Source organism: Nelumbo nucifera, chromosome 1 (assembly GCF_055504915.1).
Source record: "Nelumbo nucifera cultivar China Antique chromosome 1, China Antique-T2T, whole genome shotgun sequence".
NCBI lineage: Eukaryota > Viridiplantae > Streptophyta > Magnoliopsida > Proteales > Nelumbonaceae > Nelumbo > Nelumbo nucifera.
The window spans coordinates 37,160,749-37,174,267 of NC_142649.1; the positions used below are offsets into that span (position 1 = coordinate 37,160,749).

Sequence of the window (13,519 nt, forward strand, 5' to 3'; positions counted from 1 at the left end):
CCCATGCTTGTGTAGCACCGCTTGGATTTATCAAAAAAAGTGTGTTTGTTTGAAGCACTGAATTCAGACAATTTTCCAATTATGTCATAGATCATGGAGACTGATGGACAAAACTGGAAAGTTACACATAACCCCTAGACTTGATTATAGCATTGGGTGTCGGATCGAGCTATATTTGACATGCTAATCAGTAAGGTCCTTTGGGGGTTGAAACTTGGGTATGTTGGGGCAGTCTGAGAATTCACTTTAGTGGGTGATCATAGTGATAGGATCAACCCCTTTGTCAGACAAAGTGAATGATCGGGATTGCACTCTCTCTGATGGAAACCAAAACTACCAGCAATGGATTTCAACCATGCTTGAGATTTGTTTTGCAAAACATATTTATATGTATATATATATATATATATATATATATATATATATATATATTATGTTTTAAAAAAAGTGTTTGCAAAAAGGTTTTAATTCCCGGGACCCATCCAAACAAAGTGTGACACTGCACCTTGCAGGGGATATGTCCTTCTCTGTCGGGCAGTGTTTGATCATTGTGGGCTAAAAGGTTAAGTGTAAGAGACTATTAAGGGCTGATTACCTGAAGGGTTATATCTTACTTAAGTCCATTATCCTTGGACTTTCATAGGATGGTTGGACTTAGGGATCATTTGACTATAAATGTTGGGCCCGGGTTCATTGCATTTGGCAATGAATTCGGCCAGGCCTTTTCATAGAGGTTGGGCCAAACCCAAGTGGGCTTATGTGAGATCATTGTTGGGATCCCACGCTATACAAATTAAACCTAAATGGGCCAGCAACACTCTTGGGACGTGAGCCACTTAGTTAATGGGCCTAAAGCCCATGATCAATATGATTAATCAAGATGTCACATGATATGTTAAGCTGTCATGTGACATGGCCAAATATGGGTTTGGATCTAGGTTTGGAGCACCCATTCTCACAAGAGGATAAGACCTATCTACTGATAGAGTCTAGATCCAAATAAAGATTTGGATCAAACCTCCTAATTCGATTAGGAGTAGTGTTGCTTAAGGATTAAGAGAAGGAGAGATCGAATTGCTCCAAATTACTCTATGCTTTCAGCTCTCTCTTTGCTCTTGCTGTCCTAGAAACCCTAATTCGATCTTTGAAATCTTTGAAATCCCTAGAAACCAAGGGGGGTTTGGTTTGCAATTGGAATCAGAACTGAAAATCTTTGAAATCAAAGTCGAAATGGTCTATTCCCAGTCTATTTGGTTCAGACAAGAATGGAAATGAAAATTGAAATCAGTAGGAATGGGATTTCATTACCAAGAGAGGGGGAGGGAATGGCCATTCCCTCAAATGGGGAAATGCCATTCCACCATGAATGGCCATTCCCTTAAAATACCCTTACCGCATTCTTGAAAAAGATTAAAACCCACTTTTGACAGTTGTCAAAATAAGCAATTTAACACCTTCCCACTAGTAATCCCTTCCAATATATTTGGTTTGATAGAAAATAAGAGAAAAAGAAATTGAGGTTAAATGCTCAACGATTTCATAATTTTTTAAAAGAATTTTCCCTCAATTTTCTATTTCTCTCTTATTTCGTATCAAACCAAAAACAGCCTGAAGAAGGCAGGACCTAGTTGCATGACTTTGAGACTATTCTTCCTAAAGGGATGACAATATTGAGAATGCAAAACGAATCAATGCAATATAATAAAATATAAAAAATCATAAAAAAAGAAAAAAAATATTTAACTCTAAAAGTAATCTTATTTGGTAATGGTTGAAATTATTACCAATTAACACAAATGGAGAGATTACTGAAGTCCCAAGTACTAATACACCATTAACAACCATTAATACATTAATATCAAAAAATAAAAAGAAAAAGAAAAACACCATTAACCATCATCTATCTGATCATGCTGAACAGCCATTACCATTACAATACAAAACCAACGTTTGACAAAGCAAATGACCAATCATTGAGGTGTTTTGAAACGATAAGAGGCATAAGAAAGTGTACCAAGGCTCCAACTATGGTGGATGAGTTCCGCCTTTGCATCTGCGCCTGCGGCTCCCATGGCAACATGCAAAGGGTAGAAGTGGTCCGGCCATGGATGAGCAAGTTTTGCACAGGGTGCTTTCACCTCATAGTTATTCACATCTTCATGTCTGCAAATAATGATTTTAGTGCTAAATTCAAGTAGAAACCCATGAATAGTTTTAGTATCAATGTTATTTATTTAATAAACGTTTTGTATGATTTTGTCTCAAAAATCGGAACAAAATCTACTTTAAATGTTTTTTTGACACCTCAGCGCCAATAAATGCCATTAGATGCCATTAGACCCATGGTTTTTAAAATCAGATCGGACCAGACAATCAGACCGGAAAAACCGGGAACCGGTCATTTGATTGGTTCCGTTTTTCTCTAGAACTGGATTTTTCTCCAAAACCGTTGATTTTGGTCAGTAAACCTCTGAACGACGGGTAAATCGTTCGAACCGTTCAAACTGTTTTGATCGTTTTTCAAAATTTTTAATTTTTTTTAATTTTTTATTTTTTTGTCAGAACGGGCTGACCATTCGGGTCAAACGGTCAGACCGTTTGACTCAGTAACCAGGCCTCTGACCGGTTCGGTCTCCGAGTCAGTTTTAAAAACCATCATTAGACCCATATAAAACAAACAGTAAAAAAACACCCTTAAAAATGAAGAACATTATTTTTAGCATATTTTTTTGATAAACGGCTCTCACATAAATCGAGACACATTTATCAATTAAACGACTCAATTAAACATCAATTTTAGCAATTTTCTGTTAAATGCCTATATGGCGTTGAATCGGCATCTATGCTCCAAAAGCACCATCAATACTAAACACCATCTTAGTTGTTGTTTTCTTAGAATAATGCTAATATTTGCTTGAGTACAGAAATTACCTTCCATTCACAAGAGATTCTTTGAGCCATGTATCAAAATCTTGAGCCCAAGGGATGGCAGAACCATCATCTGCAGCCAAGCGAAGGGCTCTCAAGTTGTGTGTGGCACTTCCAGACCCAATTATCAGAACCCCCTCTTCCCTCAAGGGCGCCAGCGCCTTCCCCATGTTGTAGTGGTAAGTACCATTCTCGTTTGTTTGGACAGAAAGCTGGCACACTGGGATATTGGCCTCTGGATACATGAGCATGAGCGGGACCCAAGCACCATGGTCAAGCCCACGAGCTTTGTCTTCCTTGACATTTTTGAAACCAGCATCCACAAGCAACTCCTTCACTCTCATTGCTAATTCAGGCGCACCAGGTGCTGGGTACTTTAGCTATTAATGTCCAAAACGTTCATAATTCAATCAAACAACTCCATTGTTAGTCACCAAGAAGAAAAAAAATAAAACTCCACTGTTAATGGCTTTAAAAGATAATCTAAAACCATTTCCAATTTTTTATTTTACACATTTTTTAATTGAAATAAATTGCATGGTTTTTAAAACTGACCTGGAGACCGAACTGATCAGGGGTCCGGTTATCGGGTCAAATGGTCCGACCGTTCGAACCGAACGGTTGGTCCGCTCTAACAAAAAAATTTTAAAAAATAAAAAAATGGTCAAAACCGTTTAAACGATTAACCACCTGAATCAGCAATTTGCTAACCAAAATTAATGATTTTTGAAGAAATTCAGGTTTTAGGAAAAACTAAAACCGGTTATCTAACTGGTTCCCCATTTTTCAGTGCGACCATCCGGTCCAATCCAGTTTTGAAAACCATGATAAATTGAATGGTTATCTTAATCGGACAGTTGACTGTCCAACCCATGATGCAGATACCAAAACAGTTTTTTATGGTGTCAAGCCTGACAACATTGACTACATCTAAATCCTAGGACCCGGCATTGAACTGATCGTGCATGGCTAGTTGGCTACATGACAAGGCGGCGAGGCGCTGCTTACAAACCGGTCCTTATCCCGATCACATCGATTATCGATATGCCCAAGTCGAATTAGTTGGGCTGGATATTGCATAGGAGGTATGAATGAATCAGCTTTGATTCGGGACATGCAGTGCCAGTCTCAAATCGATTCGATTTCCATATATAACAGACCCAGGAATTATATATTACTAATAAGTGTGCATGTGGAAATTTTTTATCATAACGGTAGTAAAAAATATATTTTTAAAAATTTTCATATTTGTTATATTTCTATGTTTATAATTTTTTTTAAATTTTTATTATTTATTTAATTATGACATTAAGGATTAGCACATTTAACCCAAAAGGTTAAATTGTTGACTCACCATCAAATAAGAAAATAATTCCATTATTGGATTGATTTTCTTTAATATGATTAATTAATATAAAGTATTAGAAATATGCCCAAATCCTTTTTTACATAATTTATATATTTTTATGGGTTTTTATTTTTTTAATTTTAATTATTTAAATATGACTTCACGGATTGACACATTTGACTTAAAAGGTTAAATTGTTGATCTACCCCCAAACAGGAAAACAATTTCACTTTTGGGTTAGTTTTAAATTGTTTATTTTATTTGCATCATCAATAAAAAGTTAAAAACAATTTTTATTTATTGTGTTTAATTTTTTAGATGATTAATATAAATTACTAGAGATGTGTCCAACTATTTTCTACAGAGATCAAGGGTTGACACATATGACTCAAAAGGTTGAACTGTTGACCCGCCACCAAGAAAACAATTTCATTTTTGTTTGATTTTAAATTTTATATTTTATTTCCAACATCAACAAAAACAACTATTATTTGCCACACTTAATTTTCCTTTAACATGATTAATATAAAAATATTAGATAACGCTTAAATGTTTTCTTACAAAATTTCTGTATTATTACATAATGTTTTTTGTGTTTTTTATATTTTTCGTTTTTTTATTTAATCATGATATCAATGGGTCAATCTGTGTGCTCAATTTTTCTGTATTGTTATTTAATCATCACAGATTGCCCCATTTAACCCAAATGGTTTGAATTGCTTACAAACCGGTCCTTATCCCGATCACATCGATTATCGATATGCCCAAGTCGAATTAGTTGGGCTGGATATTGCATAGGAGGTATGAATGAATCAGCTTTGATTCGGGACATGCAGTGCCAGTCTCAAATCGATTCGATTTCCATATATAACAGACCCAGGAATTATATATTACTAATAAGTGTGCGTGTGGAAATTTTTTATCATAACGGTAGTAAAAAATATATTTTTAAAAATTTTCATATTTGTTATATTTCTATGTTTATAATTTTTTTTTAAATTTTTATTATTTATTTAATTGTGACATTAAGGATTAGCACATTTAACCCAAAAGGTTAAATTGTTGACTCACCATCAAATAAGAAAATAATTCCATTATTGGATTGATTTTCTTTAATATGATTAATTAATATAAAGTATTAGAAATATGCCCAAATCCTTTTTTACATAATTTATATATTTTTATGTGTTTTTATTTTTTTAATTTTAATTATTTAAATATGACTTCACGGATTGACACATTTGACTTAAAAGGTTAAATTGTTGATCTACCCCCAAACAGGAAAACAATTTCACTTTTGGGTTAGTTTTAAATTGTTTATTTTATTTGCATCATCAATAAAAAGCTAAAAACAATTTTTACTTATTGTGTTTAATTTTTTAGATGATTAATATAAATTACTAGAGATGTGTCCAACTATTTTCTACAGAGATCAAGGGTTGACACATATGACTCAAAAGGTTGAACTGTTGACCCACCACCAAGAAAACAATTTCATTTTTGTTTGATTTTAAATTTTATATTTTATTTCCAACATCAACAACAACAACTATTATTTGCCACACTTAATTTTCCTTTAATATGATTAATATAAAAATATTAGATAACGCTTAAATGTTTTCGTACAAAATTTCTGTATTATTACATAATGTTTTTTGTGTTTTTTATATTTTTCGTTTTTTTATTTAATCATGATATCAATGGGTCAATCTGTGTGCTCAATTTTTCTGTATTGTTATTTAATCATCACAGATTGCCCCATTTAACCCAAATGGTTTGAATTGCTTACAAACCGGTCCCTATCCCGATCACATCGATTATCGATATGCCCAAGTCGAATTAGTTGGGCTGGATATTGCATAGGAGGTATGAATGAATCAGCTTTGATTCGGGACATGCAGTGCCAGTCTCAAATCGATTCGATTTCCATATATAACAGACCCAGGAATTATATATTACTAATAAGTGTGCATGTGGAAATTTTTTATCATAACGGTAGTAAAAAATATATTTTTAAAAATTTTCATATTTGTTATATTTCTATGTTTATAATTTTTTTTAAATTTTTATTATTTATTTAATTATGACATTAAGGATTAGCACATTTAACCCAAAAGGTAAAATTGTTGACTCACCATCAAATAAGAAAATAATTCCATTATTGGATTGATTTTCTTTAATATGATTAATTAATATAAAGTATTAGAAATATGCCCAAATCCTTTTTTACATAATTTATATATTTTTATGTGTTTTTATTTTTTTAATTTTAATTATTTAAATATGACTTCACGGATTGACACATTTGACTTAAAAGGTTAAATTGTTGATCTACCCCCAAACAGGAAAACAATTTCACTTTTGGGTTAGTTTTAAATTGTTTATTTTATTTGCATCATCAATAAAAAGTTAAAAACAATTTTTATTTATTGTGTTTAATTTTTAATATGATTAATATATATTATTAGAGATGTGTCCAACTATTTTCTACAGAGATCAAGGGTTGACACATATGACTCAAAAGGTTGAACTGTTGACCCGCCACCAAGAAAACAATTTCATTTTTGTTTGATTTTAAATTTTATATTTTATTTCCAACATCAACAAAAACAACTATTATTTGCCACACTTAATTTTCCTTTAATATGATTAATATAAAAATATTAGATAACGCTTAAATGTTTTCTTACAAAATTTCTGTATTATTACATAATGTTTTTTTTGTTTTTTATATTTTTTCGTTTTTTTTATTTAATCATGATATCAATGGGTCAATCTGTGTGCTCAATTTTTCTGTATTGTTATTTAATCATCACAGATTGCCCCATTTAACCCAAATGGTTGAATTGCCTATTCACCACCAGAATGGAAGAATGGTTTTGTTTTTGGGTCAATTAAAAATCACGTATTTTATATTATTAAAAGTATTGGATATAGATCTAATTCATAGAATTTATTAGCGAAAGAATAACTTAAAATTATATTAGTAGTTAAAATTATATTTTCTATCATCACAATTAAAAAGGGACCAAATTAAAAAATAAGGGCATTCTAGCCAAGAATAAGAGTCAATGAATGCTAATGGGAGTTAATACTTTAAAAAATAAAACTTGATGAGAAGAATTTGAATGATGAGAAAAATGATGTTCAAATTACATTTCTATCATTACAATTAAAGAGATACCAAATTCAAAAATTAGGACATTTTAGTCAAATACAAATTCCACACTTTCATTCATACATTTAATAGTAGTATAGTATAATATAATATAATATAATATATTATAATATAATATAATATAATATAATATAATATAATATAATATAATATAATATAATATAATATAATATAATATAATATAATATAATATAATATAATATAATATAATATAATCACTTCAAATCTGAATCAGCTTGAAATAATAAGAACCAACCCAGTCAAATTATTAATCAGAACAAAACCATATAACCAAAACCAACATAATTGGTTCAATTGGCTTGATTCTGTCGGACAAAGAATTGACAGCCCTAACTGGATGTAATTTGGGAATCAGAGTTCCTCCAACTACCCTCTATTGACGAACCAAATTTGATAGTTGATCACATGGACATGGATGAGAACATCTCTAACTACCCTCTATTGACGAACCAAATTTGATAGTTGATCACATGGACATGGATGAGAACATCTCCAACTACCCTGTAGTCCATATCTTACCAACTACGAACGTTGTTTGGGAGCTTTCCTCAACTAACATTCAATCCAGAAACTCAATTCTTTTTTACTCAAATGCTCCACAATTGAAATTAGTTGGTGAAGTAGAACCTTAGCTTTGGTACCCAATCCCATCAATATTCTAATGTCTAAGCAATGTTGTAAAGACTCGACCGGATTAAAAATCCGAATTTCGGAATGCTCGTTACAGTTAACTTGTCATTTAATCGGAAAAGGTCAGTGTTTTCCGATTGTCAAGGTCCGATCATTTGGTCCAGTTTAAGGTAAGTTTCAAAGTATCGATACGATACGCATTTCGGCTGTATTGTATTAGTACTTAGAAACAATCAAAATACCCTTTTTTATTTTTTTCAAAGTTTGGTTTTTTGGGAAGCTTAAAATGTGTTTTTTATAATTAAAAAAAGTTGGGGGTCTAAATGAATCATATCTTCTTCAAAAGATAATCATATCGATACTTTAAACCATGGTATGAGATATTAGATTGACCACATCAAAACCAGAAACCTAACATAAGGGGGTTGCTTTAAAAAACAACAGAAGTTTTGAAACTATAAATGGTTTTTAAATATAAACAATTTTTTTTTTTTAATTTATGATGCTGGAAAGGTATGATAAGAAAATAGTTTTGACCAATCTAAATCCACCTATGAATTTTAATAAATAACACCTTATTTGCTATACTACGTTTATGATTTCAGTTTATTATTGATCAGTTGTTTGCTTTTCAGTATCTTTTCTATATCATGAAATGAAATAAAATAAACAAATGAAAACACGTTTTTTGTTCCAATTTTGGAAAAAAAAATTTAAAGACAAGTTTTTCTCAGATTTTTGTTTGAAGAACCAATTTATTTTCAAACCGGTTGAGGGAAAAGTTGTCAAGGAATTTTAGAAAATTCTCTCTTCTGCCAAATCAAACACAGCTCCATGGCGAATTTCCCTATGAAAAAGGTCAACAAAAATCTATTTATTCCCTTTTTTTTAGATTAAACTGGATTTCTAAGCTTCTATTTTCTGTTTCTCCCTTCTTCTTTTTCTGAATTGTGAAATCCAATCCAAGAAATCGAACTGGTATACCGGGTGCAGAAACAATAAATCAAATGCAAGAAAGAAATGAATTGATCATCTGCTGGTCTTACCTCGTACATGGGCTTAGGGAAGCCATAGAAATCGTAGATGACATCGTTGAGACCAGAGATAACGTTGACAGAGGGTTCATTGGTCTCCCAATGACCGGAGATGACAAGAATTGACTTGGGTTTCTCTGTGAAGATCTTCTGCTGCCAAGATTTCAAGAAATGCCTCGCCGGAAGGGAATCGTCGATTGACAGCGTCGGCGATCCATGAGATATGAAGAACGTATCCATCATTATCTGCTTTGCTTTCGATTGACAAACCCCAGACGCTCGGACTGCCAAAATTTTTGCTGTTTGCTTGTAGTCAATTGAATACGGCTTTTTGTGTGAGAAAAAACGCGTCTCGCGGTTCCGTTTTTATACCAGAGGAATTGAGGGAGGGAGGACGATTTTTTCGCTCTAGAATGCGCCGACAAAATAAAAAAAAAAAAAAAGAACATCAGCTCATACATCAGAGTTCAAATCTGCCCCCACCAGATTGCCCCCACAACGTCCCACCTCTTCTGTGTTCACACTAATGTTTGTATTGAGGGACAAGGTTTTGCCATGCTCTCTGTATTTGTGAATGATCGTGCGGGTGTGTTGGGTTAGGGGTTTCAGGTCCACGGGCTGATATGCCACAGCCCGTGGGTACAGTACGGGTTTAGCCCGTTTGAGAAACTAGCCGTTGGACGTTTGGAAGACCTTCTAAATTGTTAATTTTAATTTTTAGGAGGTTTTTATAGAAATATCCCTGAATCAACATCTATAAGTCTATAAATAGCTATATAGGGGGTATTTATATATTTTGATTTCGAGGGAGAAAAAGAGACAATAAATGCTCCTTCAATATAGAGTTATATCTTATATAACAGTTAGTTTGAGACTTTGGGGGCATTTGGGTAAAGTGATAAATGACTTTACGATGACTAAAATACCTCATCTCACAACAACTAAAAAGTGGATAGTTTTTAGAGTATTTGGGCAATTGAATTATTTTCAATTTTTATAAATTTGCCCTATTCTCCACTATACTCATCACATTAATTCAGCAATTCTCTTCTCAATTCTCATACTCTCTCGGTCTCTCATCTCATACAGTCTGATACTGTCAAACACTTAAATTAATTTTTATTTTTTAGAATTAAAAAAATGGTCAACTCCTCCCAAAACCAATTCCCCAACATTAAGTCCACTATCCCAATTTGGAAATTATTTAAAACATAGGAGGTTTTATCTTTTTTTAGGGGGTTTATATAGAAATACCCCCTCGATGAACAACTATAAGCCTATAAATAGCTATATAGGGGGTATTTATGTATTTTGGCTTTGGGGAGAAGAAAAAGACAATAATGCCCCTCTAATAGCTATATCCTATATAACAGATAGTTTGAGACTTTGGGGGCATTTTGGTAAAGTGATAAATGACTTTACAATAACCAAATATCCCTTCCAACAACTAAAAAGTGGATAATTTTTAGGGTATTTTGTGCAATTGAATTATTTCCAATTCCTATAAATAGCCCTATCCTCCACTATACACATCACACCAATTCAACAATTCTCTTCTCAATTCTCATACTCTTTTTTAGTCTTTAATCTCATATAATCTCATACTATCAAACACTTAGCAATTTAGGAGGATTTAAGGTTTCAACCATTGAAATCAAGTTGTGATTCTGAACTAGTAATCCAGTCATCTGGGTTTTTTAGAAAATACATAACCAAACATTAAGCATTTGAAAAGAAAAAAAGGATTTCAGATGTGGCGTTGATGTGACATTGTTTTTTGAAGAAACAACATTAGTTCCAAATACCTACTAAATGATGGATTTCACATTTGAATAGGTTAACTGTACCGGATGGTTGAACTGGTGATTTTTTTTGTCCAATTAAATGATTGTTTTCACAATTTGAATGAGTTAACTATATCGATGAAACCATGACCCAAAAATTGTTCTAGTTTATTGTGTGGTCCGAGTTCATATGTACCTTGACGGGAGTTTTCTAGTAGGTAGGGATGCGACATAATGAAGTTTAGATGGGTTCTTGAGCTAGGGAGTAGCAACCTCCGCTTGAAGGTGGAGGAGTCGAGTTTAGAATATGATGTTCAATGCACCTCTAAATTTTGGGTGAACAAGAGGCAGTATATGGTATGGGAGAAAGCTCTCTCCCCTCTTTCTTTCTCTCTAGGAGCCTCTCTTGGGTTTCCTTCCTCTCCCCTCCTCTTTTCTCTGGTCTCCCCCTCAGGTCTTCTCTCCTTCATCCCCCCTTTTGAGCTCGAATTAGGTTAGTATTTATACAGAATGGAGGGAGATGGATCTGAAACTTGTTCAGCTATAGTGCTTGGGATTCCACTGAGATTTTTCCCACAAATAAGCAAATGTTCAACTATAGTGCTTTGTATTTATTTATTTTTTATTTTGGGGTGGTTTTCATGGGTTTTGTGCGTCCAATGGGAGCTTGGGGCATGCCAGATGGGCAGCCCTGTATTTGGGGCTGACAATGGCAAAAAACGTAAATTTGATGATATTTTAAAAGCTATTTTGTCTTTTCATGGTCTTAAGTAAGGATCTATTTGGTATTTTGAGCTTTTTAAGCCTATTAGGCTTTGTTTCATTGGTCAGGTATTTTAATGGGTCAAGAATGGGTCTGACATCAGTCATCACCCTTTTAAGGTTTCAGGTTGGGCCAGATGATGTGGCAATTTAATCTGGAGTGTCGGAATGGTATCTTTCTAGTTTAACAGTCAAACAGATGAATTGGGATGTGAAATTTGGCGTGCTGGGGTTTTTTGGGTCTCTAAACTCAGTGGTGATGTTTGATTGGTCAAATGGTCTCAGGATAATGGAGATCTATGGTTGACAAGTTAAGATTTATAAGATTTGCTTAAATAGATTCTTTGTTTAATAAAGGGTCAAATGGGGGAATTTTGGGATGAAATTTGGTGGGTTAGCACTTTTGAACATCCTGAATCTAATGGAATTGATGGATCTTTGATCAGAGGTGTAGATTGATTGTTTCAGTTCAGATCATGGTCTTAGCTTATGGTTTTTCAATCAATGAAAGGGTCTGAAATGGAATCTTATTTTTTCAACGATCAAATGGAGGTGTTTGGTCATGAAATTTGACATGGTGGGGGTTTTTTGGATCTTTGAACACTGTGGTAAGGTTTGATTGGTCATATGAGGTTGGGATGATAGATGATAAGCCCCAATTAATGAGATTTTCTGAAATAGAATCTAGGCTTGATGATGGGTCAAATAGGGGAACTTTAAGCTACCATTTGGTGGGTTGGCATGGATTTGGGTGATGAGTCAAGTCGATGGTTCTGATATGGGAAAGATATGGTCAATCTTGGTAGTCATTCAGGGCCATCAGAATGGGGTCTTGATGTCTTTGTGGTTGGTTGTCGTAGATTCGTGGTAGGATTCGCTAGTTGATTGTTTCCTCGTAATCTTGGGGTGATGGATATGTTGGATTTGATTTTGGAGGAGTTGGAATTTGAATATCGCATAGATCGGGGTCATTAGAAAGGAAGTTGGCGTGATAAACGGTGGATCTTTGCAGTCTAGTAATGAAAAGTGATGTGTAACTAAGTTGTAGTTTTCCAAGTCTAGGGATGGTGTTTGATTAGACGTTGTTGATCTCAAGGTTTTTATTTGTCCTGTAGATTGCATCAAAAGAGGGCATTTCGGGTTTTGGAAAGTCTCAAGTTGATCTAGTTGTGTTTCTAAGTTTTTAGGGTCTAAGAGGGGGTACAAAGAGGTAGGTTGAAGGGACCGAGCAAAAATTGGGTGCTAACAGCTGCCCCTCTTTGTTGGAGGTAGCAGGATGCCGAACAACAAAGAAAAAGAAGCACACGAAGATTGCCTTAGAAGGAAATTGCAAATGTCAAGCAAACACAAGAAAAACATAGTGGTGCCATCCAAAAATATTTAGCGTTAGTTGATGTTTGATTTTCGATTAATGTGTTTTGAAGGACTTGATATTTTTAAGTATGGGATGAAGCTTGTTAAGTTTATTTTATTTTATTATTATTATTTTTATGGATTTCAAATTTGTTATTTGTTGGATGCCTATAGGTTGAGTTTGTGTAGGTTTGACCTTTTTTTATTGTGGCATTCGAATTGATATTTTGATTTTTTTACTGATTTAGGTTTTCGATAATTGATGTTGAAGATCGAATTTGTTATTTGATTCAAATGTTTGATGAAACTTTACTAAGTTGATATAGATTTTGGTTTTTGATTTGAGGTCTTGATTTTGATTTAAATATTTGATGGATTTTGAATTTTGATTTGCATTTTCATGAATTCTTATTTTTTAAAATATTTGATTTTTTGCGAGTTTTATTTAATTTAAATATTTGATGAACTTTAGCTTTTGATT

At 33.3% G+C, this 13,519-nt stretch overlaps 1 protein-coding gene across 1 annotated transcript; it reads right to left on the reverse strand.

Annotated features, from left to right (window-relative positions):
• Window positions 1-1,738: 1,738 nt before the first annotated feature.
• On the reverse strand, window positions 1,739-9,512 carry LOC104608304 (extradiol ring-cleavage dioxygenase-like). The gene is made up of 3 exons (XM_010274250.3): window positions 9,152-9,512; window positions 2,932-3,308; window positions 1,739-2,163 (listed from the first exon to the last, which is right to left on the reverse strand). The coding sequence occupies exons 1-3, from the start codon at window positions 9,380-9,382 to the stop codon at window positions 1,971-1,973; spliced, it is 801 nt and encodes a 266-aa protein (XP_010272552.1). The 5' UTR covers window positions 9,383-9,512; the 3' UTR covers window positions 1,739-1,970.
• Window positions 9,513-13,519: the final 4,007 nt, after the last annotated feature.

What these genes read in the sequence shown, in the direction of transcription:
- LOC104608304 (XM_010274250.3), bottom strand. Translation starts at nt 9,382, where the DNA reads ATGATGGATACGTTCTTCATATCTCATGGATCGCCGACGCTGTCAATC. An exon ending in TCCCTAAGCCCATGTACGAG is followed by an intron (nt 3,309 to 9,151) that starts GTAAGACCAGCA and finishes GGACATTAATAG; the next exon opens with CTAAAGTACCCAGCACCTGG. An exon ending in GAATCTCTTGTGAATGGAAG is followed by an intron (nt 2,164 to 2,931) that starts GTAATTTCTGTA and finishes CATTATTTGCAG; the next exon opens with ACATGAAGATGTGAATAACT.